Genomic DNA, 27,525 nt, shown 5'->3' on the forward strand with positions numbered 1-27,525 from the left:
AGAATCTCTACATTAAACACATCTTGATCCCTTTCCTCCAACAAAGGGACGTCATTTGCTGAATCTTCCTCTTTGATGCAAGTGACAAAGAGGAAACTCAAACCGTGGCATGGCCACCTCTGGGTCTGGGGGGAAGGGATAACGGCACTCAGCCTGGCGTGCCTCACACCAGGAATGGAGTCAGATGGTTCTGAGTCACGGGCCTCCCAGACCATCTGGATAGAACTGACCTCACAGGAAGCCAGAGGTGGGGTATCCTTCCGTGGCTATCATCTCATTGTTTGTTATCAAAATCTCTAGTCCGTTGCCATTTTTCCCATGCTAGCATGAATTTCTCATGCCAAATAAAAGTTATCTTTAACGAAGAGCCTTAGGTTGTAAACTTGCTCCCCTGAAGAGTCAGGTCAGGCAAAATCAAAGGAGTCGGAGAAAAAGCGGCAGCATAGTCCTCCAAGGAAACGCCATGCGCCCTGTTTCACCACTGGCCTCCCGATGCTACTCCAGGCCCTCTGGCCCCTCCAGACTCTCCCTCTTTTTACCTATATTTCTCTTTATGCATTTCCTCCTACCCGCCTGTCCCCTCCCACGTTGCCTTCATTTCAGTTGCTCCTAAGAAAACCTGCCTTTACAATATCAGAACTTTCCGGACAGCTAAGGTTTGCTCTTTAATTCAATTTCCTACATACTTAAACCTAGGGCTCATTAGGCGGAAGGCATCATGCTAACCACCACAGCAGACGTTCGAAGAGCTGTGTCTACAAAGTCTTTAAAAATATTCTACAAACTGCCCTTCCCTCCTACATGATAGAACAGGGCCATGGTGCACGTCATGGGTTCAAAATCTAAACAGCAGGTTTCAGGCCTTGCCCCCTGCCCTCAGCACCTGTGTGACCTTGGGTTGGTCCTGTGTTGCATCTAAGATTCAACCTCTTAACTGCAAAAAGGTGGTTGCACTTATTAAGAGCAAAGATTAAAATGGAATGATACGCCTAAAAACACCGTAGAAAACATTACAAAGTAGAATAATGGGATTAAAGAAAACAATTTAGCCTTTCCTTATAACTCAAGGTTATCTGTAAAAAGATCAGTTACTGTATTCGGAACCCACACCTAGTTCTTTCTCCTGACATCATTTTGTTTTAAAGTGACAGCGTTTGGGGTATTAATTCGTAGGATTAAAAAAAAATTTTTTTTGGTTTAATTTTGCATCCTGACATCATAATTGCCATGACTGCCACAGCGTCTTGAGCAAAGCAATAAGGTGCAGTCTTCGGGGCCTTCAGAGGAGGGGAGCATCCTCTGCCTACGTGCTACTGCTCCGGCTACTGAGTTTATTGAGATCTCACTGCTGCTTCTTTTGGTTCTCCTGCTCCTCTCTAGCAATCAGGCCATCACTCCTTTTATTAACCACCACGGCAAGCATGTCTCCCTGAAGCAGCCAGTGTCCTTCCTTCCAAACTCTCTGGGCTTGGAATCATACACAAGAGTCTGGGGGCTCTCCCTTAGGGAACGGACAGGAGCTGTGAGTGGGTTTAACATCTATTGGGTAGCCCAGAGACTCTTCAGCTTCTTTCCAAAACCTTGACATCGCACTAGAAGGTGAGGCTTCAAAATAGTAGGATTTCAGAGGAGAAAGGAGTCTTTACACAATGCCTGGTGTGCAGTTACCATTTACTGTTTCTATGTAGGACCTTACTTGATGCCTACCTATGTGCATAGACACGCATCTGCATGTCTAAACTTCAACAGTAACAAGACCATGGACGTATATGATATGCAGAAGAAATTCCCATTTAACAATGATAATTTTCACGCTATTTATTCACTACCTTACATATGCTATTTCACATGACGTGCATAACTGTCTAATGAGATAGGTACTATCATTCCCCGTTTTGGGATAAAGACATTAAAGCTCAGAGAGGTTAACTAATTTGCCCAAGGACAAACAGCAAGTAAGCAAGACGATTAGGGATCCCAGGCAGTCTGGGCCCACAGCCAGCCCAGATGGGAATGAGAATATCTCCAGAGATTGTTGCAAGTTCAAGTCACATTATCAGTTTTTCCTAATAAAGAACAGTAAACTGTAAAATCCACCGATGAAACTGAGACTTATTACAATTCATACATGAATTACCAATTCTCAAAAAAATTCTTAGAAACCACCACTGCTATTATCACTTGCCAGGTATCTTATATGCATCATCTCAAATGGTTGCAACCGCCCCTACCAGACTGGTAGAATTATTCCCTACTGACGGATGGGGGAAGCTAGGCTCAGAGAGATACAGTAACTCGCCCAAGGACACACAGCCATTAAGTGGCAAGAGCCAGGATTTTAATTCAGGTCTTTCTGACTTCAGTGCCTATCCTCTCTCCAACATGTTGAGTGACCCAAGACAAAACAGATTTCAAGGCAAACCATTCTTTTGTAATCAATCTTTGCAATTCAGTAGATTTTTCTGAATCTTGCACAGCTCTGAAATTGAAACAATACTGGCCTGGAAGTGAACACAGCTTGATTGAAAGCTGGGTTTGGCCAGTTAATAGCTATGTGAACAATAAGATCCTACTGTATAGTGCAGGGAACTACATTCAATATCCTGTGATGAACTATAATGGAAAAGAATATGAAAAAGAACATATATATGTATAACTGAGTCACTTTGCTGTACAGCAGAAATTAAACACAACATTGTAATTCAACTATACTTCAATAAAATTTTTAAAAAACAGCTATGTGACTTTGAGTATGTCACACAGCCTCACTAAGATAGCATTCCTTTAGAGTAATCCAATTTCACAGAGCCTTTATGAAGATTAAATAAAAGAATGTGTGACATACTGCATGTGCTATGGTCCCTGGCACACAGACAGTGTTTTAAATAACCTTTCTTTAATTCATCGATTATTATTTTCCTTTTGTACAAAAAATGGAATTGTAGGTTGAGATTTCAGACTGACAGATTTAGGATAAAGTACCCACTATTATATAAGACAGAACACAGAATCTTCACATTAAAACTAAAATTGCTAAAAGTGATCTTAGAAATCACTTCCTATCCATTCATTCACCAACATGGAGTACCATGTATAGGAATTGTGCTGGGCACAGGGGATCATCAGTGAACAGAACAAAGTCCTGACCCTCATGGAGTGTTAATTCTAATAGAAAAGAGTCAGAAAATAAACACATAAATAAATAAAAAGACTATTTAAGGACTTCCCTGGTGGCGCAGTGGTTAAGAATCCACCTGCCAATGCAGGGGACATGGGTTCGAGCCCTGGTCTGGGAAGATCCCACATGCCGCGGAACAGCTAAGCCCGTGCACCACAACTACTGAGCCTGCGCTCTAGAGCCTGCGAGCCACAACTACTGAGCCCACGTGCCACAACTACTGAAGCCCACACACCTAGAGCCCGTGCTCCGCAACAAGAGAAGCCACCGCAATGAGAAGCCCACGCACCACAAGGAAGAGTAGCCCCCGCTCGCCACGACTAGAGGAAGCCCGCGCACAGCAACGAAGACCCAACGCAGGCAAAAATAACTAAATATTTATTTAAGAGGATCAAGTGCTATGAAGAGAGATGGCAAAGCTCCCTCTCATTTGGCTGAGACAGAAACGGTCCTCCAAAGCAGAAAATGGACTTAACTGGCCAAAGGCCCCACATGAAATTAATGGTATATCTCTGCTCCCTAGACCAGTGGTTCTCAAATTTTCACATGTGCCAGAGTCACCTAGAGGGCTTCTTAGAACACAGATTACCCACTCCCAGAGTTTATGATTTAGCAGGTCTGTGGTGGGTCCCCAAAATTTGCACTTATAAAAAGTTCTCAGGTGATGCTGAGGCTGCTGGTCCAGGGACCACACTTTGAGAACCACTGCCATTGAGGAATAGAGCCATACCAGAAAGCAGTGAGGCAGGACGGGAGGAGGATAAATACCCCAAGCCTTCTCCTCCTGCCTTAAAATCTCCGGCCAGTGCTCCCCATCTGCTAAACACCATTAGAACCAGAGAGCAAAGGATTCATGCCTCCTGGTACTCAGAGCAGTACAAAGAAGGGCTCCATTAACACAATTCCCTCCCCTTGCCCCTCTGCAAATTAAAGGGTACCAATAATCTCCCACTGTTCCTAGTCTCTAGATGTCTCAGCACCCCTTGTGGTTTCCCTTAGCCCCAGCCATGTACAGTCCTTTCATTAAAGTGTCACGACACATTGGAGTGTAATTCTGTTTTCTGTCAGGATCCAGAGAGATACAGCAGGAGACCCCAGACACCTCCTCTAGTGGTGATATTTTTGGAAACTGACAAAAGCTATTCTATTTCTTCCTACAGTAACATCTATCAAATGCAGGTCAAATATCAGATAATCTTTTTTTATTTGCTACATAAATATGAATTGTACATGCAACTTCCAGGAACCTGCACAGCATATGCAATGAGGTCACTCTGAAAAAAGCTTTGTGGCCTGGAATGGGCATTGGAGTGACCAACTCATCCTGGTTTGCCTGGTTTTACTACTGAAGGTCCCACATGCTGGGAAACACCTCCGTCCTGGACAAACCAGGACAACTGGTCACCCTCGCCATGTATTCTGTGCTCCACTGAGCTCCAGTAGTAGGCTCCAGCAACAACATCACCACCAAGAACGACTAGCCTTTATTGAGCAATTTCCATGAGCCTGGCCCCAGGCTAAGCATTTTACATACATCACCTCACTGATTTCTTAAACTACCCTACAAGCAAGTTACTATGATTAGCCTCATTTCACAGATGATAAAACTGAGGCTCAAAGGGCTCAAATAACTTGTTCAAGGTCATACAGCTTGTAAGTAGCACAGCATTGAGCCCACACAGTGTGAGATCAGAGCCTGCACTTTTAATCACTATGCTTTCCTTCATGTCAGAGCAGATGGGTCCACCTGCCCCAGACCTGATTTCACAAGAAAAAACAGCCAGGAACTACCAAAAGGTCACATCAGGAACCAAGCTCAAAAACTGCAGTCACAAGAGCAGACATTGAGAAGGGATTTACACATTCTTTACTGGCGGGCACACAATGGAAAATTCAACGGGGAGGTATTCAGTGCCTTTGGAAAATTAGATAAAATTACACAGGCCCTTGTATTTCAGAACCAAAGTCTTGCTGCAAAATCTCTGACATTCAAACAGCTGATGGTGCATCCTACAAATTCAAAGGCAGTCCCACCTGACGGCTTGGGCTTCAGCTGCTCATCTGTAAAACTCAAATAATCACCTCTCTTAAATCCACAGGGGAACTATCCTGTGGGTTCAATTAATTCAATCAACTATGTCCAGCCAAAAAGCGTTTTCCTAAAATGCTGTGTTTGCTGGAGACCCAGAGGTCCAAAGACCATAGTCAGGGATGAACCCTTCATCCCATCTGAGTTCCTGGGAGTGTGGCACCTTCAGCTGCTGAGCCCCCAGAGTGCTATCAGCCGCATCTAGGGGCCCAACTTTTGTTCTAGGACAAATGAGGGTCCTCTCTGTGAATTACCCTCTTTTGATACTGGGATGGTTGAGACTTATTTGGGGAGAAGATGGGGCTTCTTTCTTAGGAAGACAGCCCCTCTTCCCCACTTGGAAAAGTCTGCTAACACTCAACATTATGTGTTTAAGGACCTGGACTCTGAAATGAGATGACTCAAGTGTGACTGTGGCCAAGCCCTTGAGCCTCCATAAAACCAGTTCTCTGGGCTTCCCTGGTGGCACAGTGGTTGAGAGTCCGCCTGCCGATGCAGGGGGCATGGGTTCGTGCCCCGGTCTGGGAGGATCCCACGTGCCGCGGAGCGGCTGGGCCCGTGAGCCATGGCCGCTGAGCCGGCGCGTCCGGAGCCTGTGCTCCGCAACGGGAGAGGCCACAACAGTGAGAGGCCCGCGTAGGGCAAAAAAAAAAACCAAAAAAACAAGTTCTCTTACCTGATATATGGGACTGTTGTGCCTGCTTCATAAGATCGTTACGAGAATTCAATGAAGTCTTAGAACTCCCCCGCAATTTTCTCATTGAAAATTCTGAAGAAAGGCTTTCCACCCAGGAATTTCAAGTGGGACCTAAACTTTTCCCCGAAGGATGAATTGAGCACAGCACCTGGCACAAAGTAAACCGGACAGAGAGCAGGCAGCAGTGGCTAAGAACACAGATCCCAGCCTCAAATTGCTCGGGTTCAAGCCTTGGCTCCACCACTCACTAGCTGTGAGACCTTGGGCTTAACCACTCTGTTCTTCATTTTTTTTTTTTTTATGGTAACTGTACCCACAACATAGGACTGTTAGAAGACTCTACAAGGGACAATTAGTAAAGCCTTTGAAAAATGCCTGGCTCATTTTAAGTTTTTAAAGTACACAATAGTGTTAGTGTTCCCTATTTGGTAGGCATTTCCTCTCTTGTATTTACTCCCCTGATGTTCCGTTTGAATCCTTCAGACTCTGCAGACACACCCCGGTGCACCTGTGATTTTCATAACTTAAATCTGGTTGCCTATTATTATTCCCCTATCATCCATCATTTCACCAAATGACTTGTCATCTCCTTGTATTTTCTGCTTTCCATTCCAACATGAGCCAAATGCTCCGCTCCTCTGTATACACTTGGGTTTAGAAATTTTCACCCCAGGAGAGTGAAAATTCTTTCTGTTATATTCTAATCTGGACTAATGGAGTCGCCCTTTGAAATGAACAATCCTGGAAACAGATCTGTTTGTTTCATCTCCTAGACCTGGGGATTTCACAACTTATTCCTTTTGAACAGACTATGGATGGTGTCAAATAACAAAACTGATTCATCGGGAAAGGGTAGATTTTTAATATCTTAACCCCCATCAAAGATGTCAAATGGGGCTTCCCTGGTGGCGCAGTGGTTGAGAGTCCGCCTGCCGATGCTGGGGACACGGGTTCGTGCCCGGTCTGGGAGGATCCCACATGCCGCGGAGCGGCTGGGCCCATGAGCCATGGCCGCTGGGCCTGCGCGTCTGGAGCCTGTGCTCCGCAACGGGAGAGGCCACAGCAGTGAGAGGCCCGCGTACCGCAAAAAAAACAAAAAAAAAAGATGTCAAATGATTTGATTTTCAGGGGGAAACAATCAAAAGCCTAAAGTCAGAGACTAGAACTCCAGCCCTTAAGAAACACCAAAGTCATCTGCTCATTTTACAGATGGGAAAACTGTGCCTAGGTTCACAGCATCTCTAAACACTGAAAAGATTGTGGAACATTATTCTTCTGTGTCAAATGTAGCCTCCTCAAGCAAACCCAAGGCCTCAAGCAAACCCAAAGGCTGCTCCATGGAAGAATCTCCGTTATTTCTCCATGAGACCCCAGGAGAGAGAAGGTGTAGGAGGTAGATGGACACATGCCTAAGAAGGCCCCTCCATTGGCCCCAGTCACTCATGCTCAAGTGCCTCCCTACATCAGCAACACAATTCTCTCCTTTGCTCCTTCTAACCAGATGCAGGGGTCTTAGAATTCCCCAAAGGAATCCTCATTACAGACTTTGAAAGGCAGCTTTCCATAAAGAAAATAAGACCTCAACTTGTTTTGAAAGAACGATTGAGGAACAGTTCATATGTTTAAAATCCCTATAATTTACAACAAATCTTAAATTACAAGGGTATCACTCTTTAAGGAAATAATTGAAATGCAGAAATATTACAAAGAGAAGTATAATTAACACCTATGTTCTTCTCTATCAAGAATTATCAACTAATTTTAACAAAGTTTAAATGTATTCTCCTTTTCCAATGAAATAGAATATTACAAATTAAAGCCAAAATGCCTTTTATCTACCATCTCAATTCCATTTCTCTCTATACCTATTCTGCGAAAAGTAGCCTACCATTTTGCTTCTTATACTAACATAAACATACATAGTGTGATTATTAATATAATATTCGATTCTTACATCCATAAAATTGGCTCTTTTTTCTTCCTACAGGAAAGAATGTGGCCTTGCAGAGTTTGCTTCATGAACCAGAAGAACCTATTTGTAAATATTGGTAAATATCTCTTAATAAATGCTCATATTTTTAGTATAGGATCTTCCAAGATGCCATTGCATAGCATCTTAGCAAAAACTGGGCTGCTTCTGTGCACAAGCAGGATTCTGCCAGTGTTGAAGATGTCACCAGCAAGTATGCACCCCATGAGGGGAACCAAGAGGCCACAAAAGGTCAGGCCAAGACACCACGTCTGCTTCATCTCTCTGTAGTCACCTCACTTCCATGATATCCTGTATCTTGAGCTAAATAAATCAGGAATTTATGCAAGTTTGGAGCACATACAAGGTCTCTGCCAGATAATTTGTAATCCATTTTAATTACGCCACTGGTGTCAGAAATGGGACAGGCATGCTGTGCTCACTATCACGGCCAGATTTTACTCTGAGATCAGAATGCCAAAGTAGGAGACAATAAGTAAAACATGCTGAAACGTGAGAATCTCTGTGACAGGCTCTGAGCCAAGTGGAATTCCTTCACTGTTCCTCTGCCTCATACCATTTGGACCTTGCATATAGTTAAAAGATGGCTGAGCCCAGGGCAATGAGCCCGAGGCATAATTCCTGGAATCTTCTATATGAGCCAAAACGGTAGCTAGGACTGAGAATCTCCAAAGGGAGTTGAGACCCCAAAAGAAGGAAATGTCAGATTTGAAGCAAAACCTACAGATCACAAAGGGATGGCGCCCAATGAGACATCTGAAAAGGCAGGCTAGAGTAGGGGAGGTACCGGGGACCCCTAGAGCTCCAGGTGGAACAGGTGGTCAGCAACTTTCCAATGACAAATGATAGCTGCTGAGGTTTTGGAGGTACGAGGAAATGAGAATGGAATTAAGAATTGCTAAGTCAATTCTCAGGTAAAAGCAATTACAACGTGCTTCTGCATACAAGTGAACTTAAATGTATGCTGAACATTTTATGTGCAAAAAGATGTAAAGATAATAAAGGTAAGGGAGCTCTGACTTCATCAACCTTCACTAAAATAGCGACCAATAAGGAGAGCGGTCCCAAGTTAAACTAAGAAAATCTATTTTAAAATATGTGTACATAGCACAGGGAGATCAGCTCGGTGCTTTGTGACCACCTAGAGGGGTGGGATAGGGAGGGTGGGAGGGAGATGCAAGAGGGAGGAGATATGGGGATATATTGCTGATTCACTTTGTTATAAAGCAGAAACTAACACACCATTGTAAAGCAATTATACTCCAATAAAGACGTTAAAAAAAGAAAATTACAGTTAAATATAAAAAATTAAAAAATAAAAATAAATAAAATATGTGGACATCTTTACACACAGTAGTGACCTTGGAACTCTGGGATTTGTTCAGGTGACTCCTCCACCAAAAATCGTGTTCAAGGGGTCAAGTCCCAGAAATAATGCTATACTTGGAATACACATCCTCTGTACAGAAAATTTTAAAGATTTAATTGCAAGGGAAAATTCTGCATTGCTAAGTACACCCCTCCAAGAAGTTTTTTAAACTTCTGTTTAAAGCAAGAGTGGTATGGTACTTGGGTTCAGTTAAGGTGTCTGCATGTTTGAACTGAGCATCTCAACAGTTGGAAACTACAAGTTTCCTCTTTTCCAGGAGATTCCACAGTTCCTCCATAAATCCAATTTAAAGGGCCTCAAGACAATGCAACCCAAGTGTTCAAGAGCGCCCTCTGCTGCGTTCCAAACAATGTGTTTAGAGGAAGGGAACCATCCTAAACTGGAGCCAGCTGAGATACAGGGAAGAGGCTGGCCATGCTCCTGGCTTCTGAATATAACTGCTCATTCCTCCCACGCCACCCATCCCTCCCCAGCCCTGGTTTGACACATGTTAGAATCTTGCTTAAGGTCTTAGTTTCCGAAGTTTCTGAGCTGAAAACCATTCCCCCAACCCAGTGCACACGTTTCCTATAACAAAAAGTAAAAAGATAATGTAACAGGTGCAGAGATGGTAAACAGAAAATATTTGGCAGAAGAAAGAAAAAATAAAAGTTAAAAACATCAGAAGGGCTTCCCTGGTGGCGCAGTGGTTGAGAGTCCACCTGCCGATGCAGGGGACACGGGTTCGTGCCCCGGTCCGGGAAGATCCCACATGCCGCGGAGCGGCTGGGCCCGTGAGCCATGGCCGCTGAGCCTGCGCGTCCGGAGCCTGTGCTCCGCAACGGGAGAGGCCACAGCAGTGAGAGGCCCACGTACCGCAAAAAAAAAAAAAAAAATCAGGAGCTCTGGTTCTGGAAATAGGAGAGAGACTGAACATGGAAATAGCTTTGAACTCAAAGCTGATTCACTGGAGCAGAATGACCCAGTCCTTGACCCAGTCCTGCATGTACAGCTGTGCAGGTTCCACAGAGCCACGTGCAGCAGCCCTGACCTACACACCTAGGACAATTATGCCCTCACCTCCCTCATAGCAGGAGGGGTGCCTGGCACCCAACCTTACACAGCAGGACTGAAGATGACAATGAATAAATGAGAAACTGCTAAAAAGTCTAAGCCCCTGAAAGTGGAACACAGACAAGCCATTTTCCCAAGGCATATAATGGGCAAACTCAAGGTGTCTTGGTTTCCTCCTTCCTCAAGGTCACCTTACGGAGATGACACAAAAAAGAGCTTGTGGTTGGGACCATCATAAACTGGTGACCCTCCCGCCTACTTACAACTGCCTAGGAAAGCACAATGGGGACCTCTGGAACCAACACCAAGCAAATAGGTAACCTAAGTAACAGGTAAATTCCTGGAGCACATCTCCATCAGGAACTCCAATGTCTGGTCAGCCCATCTGGATTTTGACAAAACCATCCTTCCTGGAAGATCTCATGGGCCCCAACCACAGTCACCTAAAAAAAATACCGTGATTGAAGTTCTTCTGTAATGACTGTACTACTGCCTCAGCAATCAAAACTAAACGTACATGCAGGACATGTTTTGATCCATATAATAATCTGTATATTTACATTAAACTTTCAATCACTCTAATAAATTATCAATTTTAGTCTTATGTGAAAATAAACTCTCTAGACATGGGTCGAAAAGGTCTAAAATATTAAGTACTAAATTTTTTAACTGGGATATCTATATGCAATAAAAATAAATTAAATTTTTAAAATTTAAAATTAAATTTTAGCTAAACTTTATTATAGCCCTAAACTACTAGTGTTTATTATAAAATGGTCCTTGTGGAACCTACATACTAGTGCGAACGTTTTATAGTCTTATAAAAACACAGTACTTCAACTTTTAGGATAAAGTTTGAAAAGTTTTCTGACGAATCTTCATATTAATTCATTTTTTACTTTCTGACCTTCATAATTAACTTTTTTAAGATTTAAGCTAAGTCAACTATGAGACAATAAATCTCTCTACTCAAAGTCCTTTAAGGAGTGAAATCTTGACACTGAACTGATACTGGTGCCCAAAATAATAAAAAGAATGAAAAAATGTGAACACACTTTAAAAGTGATGTTTGTATTTTTTTCCCCAAGATACAAGGTTTCCTATACTGCGTGTCATTTATTTGAGGTTCCTGTGGTTGGCAGCTCCTAACGTGGCTATGAAAGATCCCCGCTTCCTGGTAGTCAAGCCCTTGTGTGATTCCCTCCCCTTGTGGGTGAGGGGGATCTAGTGACTTTACTTGAAGATGGCAAGAGTGATGAGATGTCATTTCCAAAATGAGGTTACAGAGACTGACTTCTGGCTTGCTCATATGCTCTCCTGTCCCCTCAATAGCTCACTCTGGTGAAGCCAGGAACCATGCTGTGATGGAGGGTCCACTTGGCAAGGAACCCAGTTGGCCTCTCTCCAGCTCATGAGGAACTGAGGCCCTCAATCCAACAGCCATGAGGAACTGAGGCCCTCAATCCAACAGCCATGAGGAACTGAGGCCCTCAATCCAACAGCCATGAGGAACTGAGGCTCTCAATCCAACAGCCATGAGGAACTGAGGCCCTCAATCCAACAGCCATGAGGAACTGAGGCTCTCAATCCAACAGCCATGAGGAACTGAGGCCCTCAATCCAACAGCCATGAGGAACTGAGGCTCTCAATCCAACAGCCATGAGGAACTGAGGCCCTCAATCCAACAGCCATGAGGAACTGAATCCTCCCAACAACCAAGTGAGTGATCTTGGAAGCAGACCCTTCCCCATTCGAGCCGAGTTGCCTGCAGCCCCAGCCAATATCTTGACTGCAGAGAACCCAGCCGTGCCACTCAGATTCCTGACTCAAAGAAAAGTTGTGAGAAAATAAAGCCACAGAGTTTTGGGGGACAGCCTGTTACACGGCAATAGACAACTCACCAAGTTGCCTTAGGATGAGACTGGGATACGTTTCTTTTTCTTCATTTTAGAAAGCTGGTGCTCAACAAACACTGACAGGTGAGAATCATCTGGACCTGTGCACTTAGGGGCCAATTCCAAGATGCTTAAGAAGGAATAGTGACATCAACTTCAAGGCTATACTCACATTTAAGCACATACCTTGACAACGACAAAATTATTTTTAATTAGACAAATAAGTTCTCATGCTCAAATGAACTTTAAAAAAACCAAAGAGATAAATGGTCCTAAAGGCATGCTGTTTAAAATAGTTTTTTCTATCCCTAACATGACCAAGAGCCCCTGTTTTATTCTCTTCCAGTGTTCAAATAAAACCTCACAATTTGCAGCTCGGGTTCTGATGTCTCCACAAAAAAGGATCTGGGCTCTTTTTTTTTAAACATCTTTATTAGAGTATAATTGCTTTACTATGGTGTGTCAGTTTCTGCTTTATAACAAAGTGAATCAGTTATACATATACATATGTCCCCATATCTCTTCCCTCTGGGCTCTTTTTAAAAAAAATAAACAACTGACTACATGTTTGGGACAGAAAACCTAGGGGTAAGCCTGAAGTTCCTTGTTGTCACAGAAAAATCAGGGTGCTCTCAAAGATGTTTGAAAATGGTGAAAAAGGATCTGGTTTAAAGGGGCTCCCAATGACTAACTTGTGATCAACTGAGCAGCAGAAAAGTCATAATTATAATCCATAAGAGCAAGTTCAGGCCATTCAAAGCCACCCCACTCGTGAGGATTAAACTTTAAGCAGGCTTTAAAAAGTTCTCCTTGCTGATATGAATTCATGAATTCATGCTGGGTTCCAAAGAGACAAATACATGACCCTTAAAAGATTAATAACCACCCACTATGAATTACAGGAGGATCAAGAGAAATGGGTTTGTGATCTCATGATAAAAGGGAAGTAAAGTTAAGTCTGGGTGATCCGAGAGGAACAGGCTTTCCAGGGTCTTGGGAAATTGGAGCTAGGAATGTGGGTGACAGCACTGCGTCCTCCCCTGGAAGACGACAACTGTCATGACGTCCAGAATGTTTGAGGTTAATAAACATCTTAAGAGCAGCACATGAACTGCCGGTGGGCCAAAAGCATGTTGCATCCGCTCCCAAGCAAAGGGGCTTCCACCCTCCTGTTAAATTTCTACATCCTTGGCTCAACGAGAAAGAAAATGAATGAACGGTCTATTCCCTCCCCCGCCCCAATCCAAACCCTACCAAAACACTCCAGGCACAAAGCATTCACATCTTCAATTTTAATAGGCATTGCCAAGTGAGCACTGAAAACAGCTGTTTCAATAGTCATTACTCAACAGTGAACAAAGCCACCTAATTGCTCAGATCCTTAGCAAAACCTGACAGTCTTAAACTTTTTCATTTTTTGCCCAACTGATGAGAGGGAAGAAACGTCAGCTGATTGATTTAACTCACAGTCTAAAGAGCCTACGAGAGGGGTGGAAGACCAAACCAAAAATAACGCCTTGCAAATAATGAATACAACAAACTATTCTGGAGACTGGTAAGGCACAAATAAGAGTGATGCCGCTTACTGGGTGCCTGTTTTGTGCCAGGAACCAAGCTTGACAATTCACAGGAGTTACCTCTGGCTCTTGCAACACCAAGGCACTGGTGTGCCCCCTTTACAGATGCAGAGATAAAGGTTCAGAACCGTGAAGTAACTCACCAAGTTCATATGACAAGCCAGGAGCTGGGATTTAGAGAGTTACTCACCCATCACCACCTTCCAGTTTTCAAACCGTTCCATCACTTCAAAACGTTCTCTCATGCCCACTTGCTACAGATCCCTGCTCCCGTGCCCAGCCCCAGGCAACTACTGTTCTGCCTCCTGTCTCCATAGATTTGTCTTTTCTGAATATTTCATACAATATGTAATCTCTTGTAACCGGCTTCTTTTGCTCAGTGTCATGTTTTTGAGGTTCGTCCATGCTGTAGCGTATTGTCCGTAGTTCATTCCCTTCTATTGCTAGTAGTATTCCACTGGATGGATTCACAGTGGATGGACATTCGGACTGTTCCCAAGTTTTGGCAACCATGAATAACGCTGCTATGAACATTCACGTACGTGTCTCTGTGTCGACATATGTTTTCATTTCTGTTGGGTGTATTCCTAGAAGTGAAATGGCTGTATCCTAGGGCACGTGTACGTTTTACTTTTTAAAGAAATTGCCAAACCATTTACCAAAGTGGCGTCACCATTTTTTTATTCCCTCCAGCATCAAATGAAGATTGGAAGCTGAATATTCAAGAAATTGGAAAGACTTTCTATCAGTTCCACTTGTGCACCAGTGAATGTGTGTGTCACATATACTTCAGCAGCTTGACTAGAGTGTGAAAAAGAAATTGTCTGTAACACTGGAGACTCACTTCAATTTATTAGTCACCCATCAGTCTGATGGTGGATCTGGTGGGGTTTCTGAGCAGCCCTCACCTGGGTAAATACCTAGGATGTGCCAAGGGAAACAGCGCTGACATTTTGAAATAAAACAGGCCAAAGGGTCACTGTTTCTCAGGGGCTCCTCATTCTTTCACCACTCTGCCTTTTTGACACATTAATTCCCATTTTTCACAGTTGACTTCGGGCAGATCCCTTGGGATCTATACCTCGCATCCTCACTGCGTCCCTCTGTATCTCTTCTAGAACCTGTAACTCTTACCAATAGATAATAAATAAATATGATCATGGTCATTTCTCCCTCTTCCAGGCAAATAAGGGTGTGTCCAGCAAGACCACATCCATCGCTGAATCCCATCACCCCCTCTGGTCACCCTGTCCCACCTGCACACAACACTAGTGATCCCCGCTGTCCCTTGGGCTGCATCTGATTGCTCTTAATCCATAGAAAACCCACAGCATTCTTCCTCTCCAAACCAAGTTGAATCCATTTTATAAGATTTCACAAGACACTCTAACTACTTTCTAATATCTACATGGTGCTGCCTCCTAGCCCCAATTCCGTAATGTGCCTGCAAATGCTATTACACCTGCCAGGGATGGTTTGTTTTCAATAATCTCATAGCTTTTTTATTTATTGGACCGCCACAGCCCTCTGTGTGTTTACTTAGTCTTTGCTTATTTGTCAAGTGCACAAAGCATCTTTCCCCTCACAGCCCCACAGTGCCGCGCGCTTGATTTCTAGGTTAGGGAAAAGATGGCAGTAGAGCAGCAGGAAGAGCCGGAGGCAAGGAAGACAGTGTGAGGAGGCGGGTAGGAAGGGAGGGGAGACGTATGTGAACACCGTCCCGTTACAATGTGCGACCACTCTGTTTTCCATCCGTTCTCATTTACAAGGTAAAACATGCTTGGAACTAAACACGCCTATCGAAACCTTTGAATGGCCAAATGTATTGGTATCACCTTTGTTTCGTTCCAAATCTCTTTCTAAAAGTCGCTGCAGAGAATCAAGCCCCCATAAAGAAGAAAAAGAGAAACACTAAAAGTCATCACCAAAACCCAGCCATCTAATTTTCAATTCATAACTGAGCTTATCATCAGTGCCCCCTTGGCCTGTGTACATGCATCAATGCCAGGGCAAGTAAGAGAAAAGGCTCCCCTTCAGGATAAAGTAGTACAAGGCACTCACTCTTCATGCATCATCTTATCTAGTCTTTACAAAATCCAGTGAGGCAGCTATAATCATTCTCACCTGACAAATGAGAAGCTGGGAATTAGAGAAGTAAATGACTTGCCCAGGCTGACACAGCTGGAAAGAGGCAGGGGCAGTATTAAAATGAGGACTTCAGACTCCAAAGCTCATACTCTTTTTTGCTCAATCAGGCTGCCTCCCGAGTTAAACTCCCCCGTCCCCCATTACAGGTTCCACGAGACTCTACCATCTCTTCATCATCATCAAAAACTGTGTATCAAGGACCCACTGCCTATATGGCATTGCTCTTGTTTCCACAGCAACACGCTGCCAGAGAGTCATGGGAGTATCCCGTGCTCAAAAAAATGATGATGTAATGTCCTGTGATTGTGGCTCTGAAAGGTGACAGTTACACTACTACAGAGGATGCCATCTCAGCTGGCAGCCTGGAGACTGCAGGAGCTAAGCGAGAAGAAAAGAAGGAGAGGAGAAAGGCAGTGGGTTGTAACCCAAGACGGTGGTCTGTTTTCACTATGAACATGTTTGTGGTTGTTGCTGAAACAGAATCCTAGCCAGGTTTGCACATTAATGGTTCTTTTATTAGGAAACAAATCAAGCAATCCAGGAGAGAAAGTAAAATTAGACTGTACTGCTAACAGCTCCCCAGAGGTATGTGGCAATGATTATCGAGTTAAATGACTACATCACTAACAACTGCGATGGCAAGTCAGTCCCTCTCAGATCCATTTTTGCTCTCAATGTACAGATGCTGAAACCCACTAGTAAATAAACAAATTACCCCCTTATCCATTTGTTTAACTGTTTCCTTCTTTCCTCATCCCAAATCATGTTTTTGCCACACTTTTCAGAAGCTGATTTAAAATGTGTTGTTGTTGTTGTTGTTTTTTGCCATCATTGCTTACAAAAATAATCCTGGCTCATGAAACACATCTCACAAGAAGGAAGAAAGAAATTGCCTTTTGATGACAAGCTTTCACCACTGACTTTTGGACACTGTGACTGACACATTACAGCAAAATATATTACCCCAACTGTGTACTGGACGTAAGCTTAAAAACTGAAATTGCTTTCGAGACTGAGAATTTTCAGATTAAAAGAATATGGAGAGCACACCACTGAGTTTTTAAACGTATTATTTACCCAAACTTGCCACAAGTTTTAAATCAGATTCTTTCAAAGTAATCAAACTATAGTCATATTTAGATTTGGGTTCCAACAATGTCTGCGTTTATAAATAAAGTAAGAAGATAAGTCCATTTTTAAAAGTCAGCGTTTGCAGCATTCCTGCATCTACAAGTGCAGATGTTAGAAACCTGGAAAAAATAATTAACTTAAGTGTTCTAGTTAGCATTAAACCAGAAAGTAGAGAATACATACAGAAAATCCCCATTTTTACAAATGAGTGAGGCTTAGAATGCATCATATCTCCAACACAAGTTAATCCCCGCCCCCTCCTCGTTTAAGGAGCCCCTGGAACAAACGCAGCCACTTGCTAAGTATACACGAGAGTAGGTTTGCAGAAGCCACTCAGCTCAGGTCGAATCAAAAGAAACATGGTGCCTTAAATTTCTTCCCAAACTGTACTCCAGGATTGCTTTTCCTTCCCCTGTGTTCCGAAGAGCAAACAAAGAAAAGGTGCTTGCTCCTCACACTTCTCTAAATGTTTTAACAAAAGGCTGCTGAATAAACACATTACTCACTTAAAAACTGAAAAGAAGTTCTATTCCGGAGATAAAAGCAACTATATTTGCATTTTAACAGTTGTGAGCGAGCGCCACCTGGCGGGAGCATCCGGAGCCGGCTTTTAGCATCGGGCAGCTTCCCAAGCCCGTACGGTTTTACCGCACGCCACCCAAGAACGCTCTGAGACCCGTGGAGGAATATTTTTGACACTGGTTCTTGCCGCAGAAACCTGAGTACTATTCATGGGTGGCAGGCCGGCCAGGCCTTGGAGGATAGTAAAAATTTAAGTCACAAATGATGCCTGGTCCCCAGGACTGCCCCCAAGCATCCTCCTCCTTCCCTGCCCTAGCACACCTAACACAGACCCAAAACGAGGAAAACAGGAATTGTGCACCATCTTCAGAATGATGTGTGGCTGGCTGTCCCTCCTCTCTTACTTGCTAAACCAACCTTTAAGCTTCACACACCTCTAAAGAAGTGTCCTAGTCGCCTAACTTCCCAGCCACGAAACAAGCTGTTCTTTCGCAGAAGTCCCATATTCAGTTCCTGTTTTGGAGGAAGGAAGACTCCAGTGCATTTCCAGTGGAATGTCACTCTAGCGGCTCTTAACCTCAGAAGCAGCCTGTTTAAAGAGGTTACACTCCCCCACAGTTTTTCTTCCCTTCTCTTTCTTTCAGCGTGATAATAGATGGGCACCGCTGTTACTCATCAATCCAAAACGAATCTTTTCCTAAGTCCCACTAGCTCATCTCAGCCTGCCCCCATGATCCCAGCAATCTCCCCTCAGCGTGGTCACACCTGAGCTAATTGGAAACTGCAAGGTGATTCTGAACTTGGAAGCACACCTGTACTCCTTTCTCCCTTCTCTCCTTCCCCCACCGCCTACTCTTTGGGGGCTCAGGGCTGGAAGCTGCCTGCCGTGGGCTTTGGGGATGTGTAAGATCCCGGATCCTGGAGGCCTCCTGTGCATGCCAACTTGCCATTAGTAGCATGCCAGGGCAAACGCCCGCGCGCGCACACACACACACACACACACACACACACAGGAGAAACTACCTCTGCTCGCCTCCTCCTCATGGTCAAATCCAAATACGAGTCCCCCAAACTTTTCTGGAGCAGACACGCTCACAGGTCAAATCCCCTCCACCTGAAGGGCCTTAACAGGGGCGCCCGTTTGCTTCGGATAAGAACCACGGGGTAGGGAGGAGGGATGGCCGTCTCTATCGTTAACACCAACACCTCCACGGTGCCTTCAGCGGCGTAAGGACAAGCTCAGGGAAGCAGCGTGGTTAGAGCAAGTCTGGGGCCGCCTGTCTCTCCCGTGAGACAAGAAAAGCCACCGCCCTGGCCGCCTCGGCCTGCTGGCGACCGGTCCTCCCCACGAAAAGCGCGCGCTGCCCAGGAGGCTGCCGGGGAGAGGACGCTCCACCCCGGGCGTCGATGCCGCTTTCTATCTCACCGCCCCAAACACTCAAGTGACAGATTCCGACAAGTGGGAGGCGGCGAGCGGAAATATTCGCCACAGCCGCGGAAAGTTACTCGAGGCCGGGGGGTCCGCAGAAAAGTAAAGCGGCGCACTTCGCCGAAAGCTGCCGGCCGAGGGACGCCGGCGGCCGGGCACGCTGGCCCGGGCGCGCCTGGACACGGCTGCCCGCGGCTGCAGTCGGGGACCCGGGCTCCGGCCAGCCGCCCCCCGCACCCCCCACGAGCCTGCACAACTTTCTCCTCCCGGGGCCCGGCGGCAGGCGCCCGGACGCGCCGGGGAGGGAGAAGGGCCCGGGGGCGCACTTACCTGCGGCGCTCTGCGCCCGGGCGCCGGGTAGCGGCGGCAGCTGCAACCGCAGGAGCAGGCTGAGGGCGAGCGCGGCGAGGCTCGCCATCCGGGCGGCGGTGGCTCAGCCACTTCCCGCGGGGGCCGGGGCCGGGACTGGGGCGGGCGCGGGGCGGCCCCGCATCGTCGGCGCGGCCGCAGGCTGTACGCGCCGCTGGGCTCGCGGAGCCGGCGCCGCTACGCTCGAAGCCGAGGCGCAGCGCGAACTGAGGCGGGAGGCTGGGCGGGGGCGGGATGCTGGGCGGGGGGCGGGGGGCGGTGTCCCCGGAGTCCTAACGCCGCCGCCGCCGCCGCCCACCCGCCCGACGCTCCGCCTCGGCCGCGCACACACCCTCGCGCGCACGCCCGCGCCTCGCACACGCCCGCGCCTGGCCCACGCGGGCTCCCCGCGCTCCCTCGCCGGGCCGGGCGGCTCGGGGCAGCTGGCTCCTACAGTCATGCGCCCCGCAGGGTCCTCGCCCCTTCCCCCCGGGCCGCGCTGCCGCGCACCATCTGCCCAGCTGGGGTGCAGGTATAGGGGGCGGTGGGGGGAGGAGGGAGAGAGAGAGAAGCCGTGGGAGAACAGGTGAGTGGGGGGACAGATGCGAGAGGAGGGAAGGAGGGGGCAGCCGTTTCGACTCGGGAGGGGGGACCAAATGAATGGGGAAGGGAGGGGCATCTCCCCTCAACTGTAGCAGGTGTCCGCTGGCGAGGGTCTCGGGCACGCCCTGCGATGAGTAGTTCATGTAAGAGTCGTCACCCTACCTCTAGCACGCGCGCGCGCGCGCGCGCACACACACACACACACACACACACACTTCTGGGTGCATCTATGACCGCGCCGCAATCCCCCCCCATCAGCCTCACAGGCACCCCTCTCATTCACCCACACCTCTCCCTTGTCACCACCCCACACGGGAGAGGGTGAAGACTGGGCATGAGGCATCCCAATCTCTCTTGCTGCCTTCCCCCTTCCCCTTCTCCGGAGACAGATCTCTGTAGCTTTTTCCTTTTTCTTCCCGGTCTGAACAAAGACCTGGTTGAGGCTGAAAGCCTAAAACCATAGATCAGAGTCCGAGCTGTCCCTTGCAGCCCACAGGCTGGGACTCTGCTCTCCTGGGAGCAGGGGATCTCATGGAAGAGACCAGGTGCCACTTGGTCCTGGCTGGGGGCCTGGGCTGTAAAAGCCAGGGGCGGGGCCTCTGGGCAAAGCTCAAGGGGTTCACACTCTGTGAACCTGGCCAAAGCCCTCCTTCTTCTGTTTCAGCAAGCCCCAGCCCCCCACCCCATCCCCAGTCTCATCCTTGTTGGGACTCCAAGGATTGGACTGGACAGACTGTTGGGGAGAAATATGAAAGTCGGGCATGGCTAGGGTTTCCAAAACTGGGGAGCCTGGGGCTCTGGATTGAGTTGCTCTGGCAGGGAACACAGAGTCTCCCTCTTGCCCCCCAGTTCCCACTAGATGGAGTGGAATGGTCGCCTTGAATAGAGACCACTAACTGCCCCCATGCTACACTTGTAATCCCAGGCTAATTCTTCCAACTCTTGTCTAGCTGCCCCCCACCACCTTCACAGGTGAAGGGCTTGGGCTAGCCTAGTTCTGCTTCCCAGACCCCTGCCTGGGGCGAGTGGGATTCTGCAAGTCTGGGGAGAGGCCTGGGAGTGGGACCTATTACCAGCTGCCTCAGAGCTTCTTAATAATTCTACAAATACCTACAGGGCACTTAACCATGTGCCCTGGTCTGCTAGTCTCAGGGGACACAGAGATGACTGGCTCTCGGGACAGTTGGATTGGGAAGATCCCTTCTGCTCAGAGCTGAACAGCTGGCTTCTTCCTCCGTCACCCGAGGCCTGTCTCAGGCAGGGGAGTTATTAGGGAGGCCTGACCCAGGCCCATGACCTGTGACTCTGGGCATGGCGGATCCCAGGGCCTGACCCAGGGAAGCAGGACGTTTCTAAGCCACTAAGGAGCTTCTAACTTGTCCTGGTTCCCTTTGGCTCCTAATCATGCCCTGTCTCAGACTTTCTGGAAGAGTATTAAGTAGCAGTTATCCTAGAGTCCTCAGGGCACAAGCCCTCCCACACCCACACTCTAGAGATGCTATATCACTGCCTTAAAAAATCCCACTGAACGGGGTTCACGTGGCCCCAAGAAAAAGCTCTGTTCGCAAGGTAACCGAGCTGGTGGAGCAGAGCCAGTGCCTGCCCTTAGCACCAGCCTGTGCCTGCCCAGGCCGAGCCATGGCCCTCTGTGCTTTCCCAGCTGCCCTCCACCCGGAAACTGACCCCTCTGTTCCTTCAGGAGCCTAACCTGCTGCCCAACAGGACTCTGACTCCGGTCACAGCACCGTGCTTTTGCACCTGCCGTTCCCTCTGCCTGGAAGGCCCTTCCCTGCATCATCTCCCCAGTTAGCCCATGCTGGTCCTTAAGGCTTCTCTGTGAAACTCTGGCAGAGAGGCACTTCCTGCTCTATGCCTGGTGCCAAGACCCCCGGGGACAGCTGCTGTGGGGATGCTTTTCACACTGGGGGGAATGTGGTTTGTCCCCTGGGTCTTTTCTACAAGCCTGAGTTCTCAAAGGGCACCTGGACACTTAACACAGGGCTGCTGGGTGATGGGAGGTTGATGGGGGAGGGGGAGGGCTGGCTCAGGGCCACAGATGACTGGTTTCTCAAGGGAGGGGGTTCATGGAGAGTGACAGCATCATCTCCCACCCTCCTTCACTGGGACTTCGGTGCTGATTAGAAAGGAGGGGCTGCTTTCCCACCTGCCCCCCATCAGCCTGGGGAGCTGGGGGAACTTGACCACGTGTTCACTCCTGGCTCAGGGCTGGGTTCGGTGTCAGTGCTGAAGCAAGAAGGCCAGGGCCTGGGGTGGGGTTTGTGATGGCTGGAAAGGCCCCCAGCCCCTTTCAATTCCACTCAAGAAGGTAGCTCCTTATCCTTGGGATGACTCTGCCCTTAACCCCGTGGGACTTTTGGCAAGACCTCTCTCAGCCTCAGTGTCCCTGTCTGCATAGTGGCTCCCCTTTCGGCTCTGGTGGGGGCCAAGACAGGAGTGTTCAGACACTTTAGCTGCAGATCACTTAATCTGAGCACAGTTTGAGGGGAAGCCTGAAACATGGGCATTCTTTCAACAAGTGAGCTGGGCTGGCTGCCATGTGCCAGGGATGGCAGGGCTGTGGGTTTGCAGCTTGAACAGCAGACTTGGTCTTTGCCTTCATGGAGCTTACAGTCTCGTGGGAAACACTGGACAAGGAGAAGGGAGGTAAAGATCCCAGTGGTGACCTCCATCTCCCCAGCCCCTCCCCTGCCCCCAATGATTACAGTTCTCCAGTGGGGAGCAAAGGACCAGGGGAAGACAACTTGGGCCAAGATGCTTCACTTATCCCTGGGGAAAGCCCAGTGATATATAGCTACTGTTTTATCCCCATCTTATACACAAGGAAACTGAGGCTCAAAGAGGCAACACCCTGTGTAGGGAGGCAGCCGAGGAGTGGCCCTCCACTGGAGCCTTCTCTTTCCTTGCTCTTGTGCAGGGCACCTTTAGCCGTTTAAATATAAAATTTAGAAATGCAGTCTTTAGTCGTACCAGCCACACTTCAAGTGCTCAGGAGCTACACATGGTTAGTGGCTGTCATATTGAACAGTACAGATATAGACCATTTCCATTAACACAGAAAATTCTATTAGACAGCACTGCTCAAACTACAGCCTATGGGCCAAATCTGGCCCACTGCCTGTTTTTTTTAATAAAGTTTTATTGGAACACAGCCATGCTTATTCATCTGTGTACTACCTATGGCTACTTTTGCAGAAAGTTCTATTAGACAGTGCTGCTCTCAAGCAGGGTCAGAAAACTACTGTAATAGGGAAGAACCTTTGTATTCTATTACAGGTTAATCACTAAAGGGATGCTGCCTATAAGCTTAAATTATACATAATGGCCCATCTCTGGGAATCCTGCCTCCCAGGTAATGAGCATTAAGCTGAAATACCTTGGCCTAGCTCACAGCAAACATCCTGAGTAGGTCCACCTGTGAATGGCTGAAGGAAGGAAGACAATAACACATCCCTTCCTTCCCCCCAGTCTGACCAGAACGAGGAAATATTTGATTTGACCCCCTCCCCTTTTAGTATGAAAGAAGCCTGAATTCTAACTCGGGTAAGATGGTTCCTTGGACACTAGTCCACCATCTTGTCAGTCTGCTGGCTTTCTGGATAAAGTCGCTCTTCCTTTGCCCCAGCAACTCGTCTCTTGACTTATTGGCCTGTCCTGCAACGAGCAGTACAAGCTTGGGCTCAGTAACACTACCACCTGAAAAGGATTCCTGCTTTGGGATGCAGCAATATTATTGGATAATGCATGTTTTTATAGAACAAAATGGTTGGGTCGTGAGGTTACACTTGAAAAATACTTATGGTTTTTAAGTTGCATTTGAGTTATTTATATTTGCATGTCTTGACAGAAAGTGTATGGGGACTTCCTAGAACAGCCCCTGACCTAGGTCCTCTGCCTGCCTCTTGTCTGTAGAAAAACTGTAGCCTCCTAGGCTTCCCTGAGTTCCAAAGAGTACATTTAATCAGAGAAGTGAGAAAAATGCAGAAAGAAAGCAAAACAGTCAAGCAGGACAAAATAATAATAGCTTAGCCATTAAACAAAGACAAGGACTTTTAGTTCTTCCTCAAGGGCTAGAGATAATATTCTGAGCCATATCCTTTGAGCTGTTTTACAGATACTGAAACCTCCACCAGGTGGAAGAAGTTAACTGTATGCTGCCCACCAGCAAGTAGACCCCAGACCAGTTGGAACCAGAAGGCTGGTGATGTTGACTCTTGATTACCTCACCACCGGCCAATCAGAAGAATGTCCATGAGCTTATCACACATCCCACAACCCCCCTCCCTTACCCTGTCTTTAAAAATCTTTCCCTGAAAGCCTTCAGGGAGTTCGGGTCTTTAAAGCGCTAGCTGCGCTGGACTCCTTGCTTGGTGCCCTGCAAGAAATGCTGCACTTTCCTTCACCAGAGCCCAGTGTAAGTAGATTGGCTTTACTGCACACAGGCAAGCGGACTTAAGTTTGGTTCGGGAACAAAAGCACCAATGCATATTAATATGTCTGCCATAAAAACATTATTCAAATAAGCCAGAATCCGGCCTGCCTCTTGTTTTTATAAATAAAGCTTTACTGAAACACAATCTTGTGTGTTTGTTTACATATTGCCTAGGGCTGCTCTCTGCATTACAGAGGCAGAATTGAGTAACTGTGACAGAGATCATCTGGCCTGGACCACTGAAAATATTTACCGTCCTTGCCCTCTATGGAAAAAGTTTGCCGGCCCCTTCTCCGGAGATAGTGTTACAAGACAATCTGACAGTCATTGGTCAAAAACTGGTTCTCAAAGTGTGTTCCCTGGACCAGTGGCACCAGCATCACCTGGGAGCGTGTTGGGAATGCAAATTCTCAGGCCCTGCCCTAGACTTACTGAATCAGAAATGCTGGAGGTGGGCCCCAGGAATGTGTGTTTTAAGCAGCCTCCCAGGTGATTCTGATGCGAGCTCAAGTTGAAAAACCACAGATCTAAAACACGCGTGGAGGAAATGCCAGTAAGTGAGTGGCGCAAAAAGGTGTTAATGGGCTCCCGTGGGAAGAGAAGAGTTTGGAAAGATGTCAGGAGAGTGATGGCCCATCTACCGCCTGGTCCCTCTGTGGCAAAGCCTTTGACAGCCCTGGATGAGGCCATGCCAGCCGGGAGAAGACCTCTCACCAGCCGCCCGTGCCAATGCCCAGGCCTCACGCCTGGCAGCCCCACCCTCCCACAGAGTTGTCAGCACGTTTGGAGCTGTCTCCACGCAGAAATTCATGGACCAGCTGTCTCTTTTAAGCTGGTTGCAAGATGATACCATTAATAGATGTCAGACACATTGGCAATGATCTCTTCATTAATAATTTCCTCCTTTCTGGGAAAAAAAAAATTAGTAACAAGCAATCATCAATAATTCAAAAATACAAGTGAACCTTTCTATTAGCAGAATGGCTCTACACATGCCACGGACTCTTTCAGAGCCAGAAGCTCTGGCTTGAATAATGTTTTTACAGCAGGAATATTAATACACATTAATGCTGTCTGTCAAAGTATGCAAATATAAATAACTCAAATGCAACTTAGAAACCATACGTATTTTTCGAGTGTAAGCTGATGATCTAACCATTTTGTTCTATAAAAACATGCATTATCCAATGATATTGCTGCCTCCAAAAGCAAAACTTTACGAAGGAATCACTCTCAATTTGAGGCCTTTGTGGTTAGAAAGATTTCTCTTGCACTGAACCAGCGCTGCCACCCTGTCAGAGTTGGCTTCTCTTTCTGGGGGTGGACAGAAAGCCTGGGCACACTTCCAAGTGACTTTCGTCTGGATGTTGGTGTGCTCTAGGTAAGCCTCCTCCATCCCTTACATCCTTCCTGGGCCACTTCTTACGTGATTTTCAGGACCCTCCCCCCAACATCTGTTTCCTCTTCTGTAGGACATGCTCTATTTTGGTAACACTCCTCTAGTTTGGGATTAACATAAACACATTACTATATATTTTATATATATATATATATACACACACAATATATATAAATAAATATATTTAACAAGGACCCTGTATAGCGCAGGGAACTCTACTCAATATTCTGTAATAACCTATGTGGGAAAAGAATCTGAAAAAGAATGGATGTATGTACATGTATAACTGATTCACTTTGCTGTACATGTGAAACTAACACAACATCGTAAATCAACTGTACTCCAATATAAAATAAAAATTTAAAAAAAAACACTCCTCTTCCAGGTGAAGCCTTGCACCTGCCCACATTCCTTACACCTCCATTTACCACCCAGGTGACTATGAACTCATCACTCTCCCTCTGCAGATCTATCTCCCCATTGGGGTAACTGTTCCCACCATTGGACTGAGTAAGAACCAAGTGATTTAATGGATGTGAGAACACCTAAAATAGGGCCTGGCCCACTCAAGAGATCACTTCTTTTCCTTCCTTTGTTACTTCCAAGTCTTAGATTCACGTACCACCCCAGCCTTGACGCCACGCCAATTATCAGAGACACCTGCATGCCAACACAGCACCAGCTGCTTCATCCTTGGGCCAAACCACCAGCACATGGTCCAGACCATTGGCAGGTAGACCTCAGTGCGTGGGATGCTGGGATGGCATCTTGCTTAGCCTAAGTGGGTTCTGCCAGACAGCTGTTTCTTTTCATTAAAACACACAAAACTAAGTGATGTCTGCCAAGCACCCACCAGGGATGTTTGTGTCTCTAACGTGTGACCAGCCCCATGGTGAGCAGTGGGGATGCCAAGGTAAGATGACCCCGTCCACAAGAGCCCAGAGTCAGCCCACGCTGAGAGGTCACACCAGCACACCAGTGGCAGATGGTTTCAGGGTCATGGACGTAAATAATGGATATCAAACATGATCAAGACATGGCCCCAACCTTTACTTCTTGCTTCCAGCAAAGTGGTTCTCTGATGAAGCAGGACAAAAGCCACTGTTTCCGTGGAGGCCTGGGGGCCCTGGAGTTGGGCACAGATGTTTCAGAGCACTGGGGTTCCCCAGGACTCTCAGCCCCTCTCCTAATCCCTGACTGTAGACTTGGATTCAGGAGGGTCCCAGGTAGGGATGGACTCACCTGTTTGAGGTGGGCTGAACCTGTTGCTTCTCCGCATCCCCCTGCAGTGAGCTGAGCTCAAACTTCAGCTCCATTCTGCCTCCCATCTCGTTCCTCCCACGCCCGCCCCACGCACAGCAGCCAGAGTGGTTGATGGAGAAGACCATCAGCACTCAGTCCTGTCACTCGCCAGCTTAAAGCCCTTCACGGATGCCCCACTGCCATCAGAAGAAAGTCCAGATCCTTAACATGGCCAACGAGCCCCCCACAGGCTGAGCCCAGCCTGCCTTTCTCAGCCTGTCCCCTCCCTGATTCACCTTAAACTCCCCCACACCAGGTCCTCACCAGGTAGAGAAGGAAAGAAGGGCATGTGGGTGGCACTGCTAGGCAAACACTCCGGAAGAG

At 47.0% G+C, this 27,525-nt stretch overlaps 1 protein-coding gene across 15 annotated transcripts in view; it reads right to left on the reverse strand.

Annotated features, from left to right (window-relative positions):
* PTPRT (protein tyrosine phosphatase receptor type T) overlaps positions 1-27,525 on the reverse strand; it is a 1,174,296-nt gene that overhangs the window by 1,076,018 nt on the left and 70,753 nt on the right. For 14 of the 15 annotated variants that reach the window (XM_060285704.1, XM_060285700.1, XM_060285703.1 and 11 more), the window contains exon 1: positions 19,430-19,574. The exons of the other annotated variant lie outside the window; for it this stretch is intronic. In XM_060285704.1, the coding sequence (XP_060141687.1) occupies positions 19,430-19,517 (88 nt within the window). In that variant the 5' untranslated portion in view covers positions 19,518-19,574. Of the gene's footprint in view, positions 1-19,429; positions 19,575-27,525 lie in introns of those variants that run through there. 15 annotated transcript variants of the gene reach the window in all.

This window comes from Globicephala melas, chromosome 15, assembly GCF_963455315.2.
Source record: "Globicephala melas chromosome 15, mGloMel1.2, whole genome shotgun sequence".
Lineage (NCBI taxonomy): Eukaryota > Metazoa > Chordata > Mammalia > Artiodactyla > Delphinidae > Globicephala > Globicephala melas.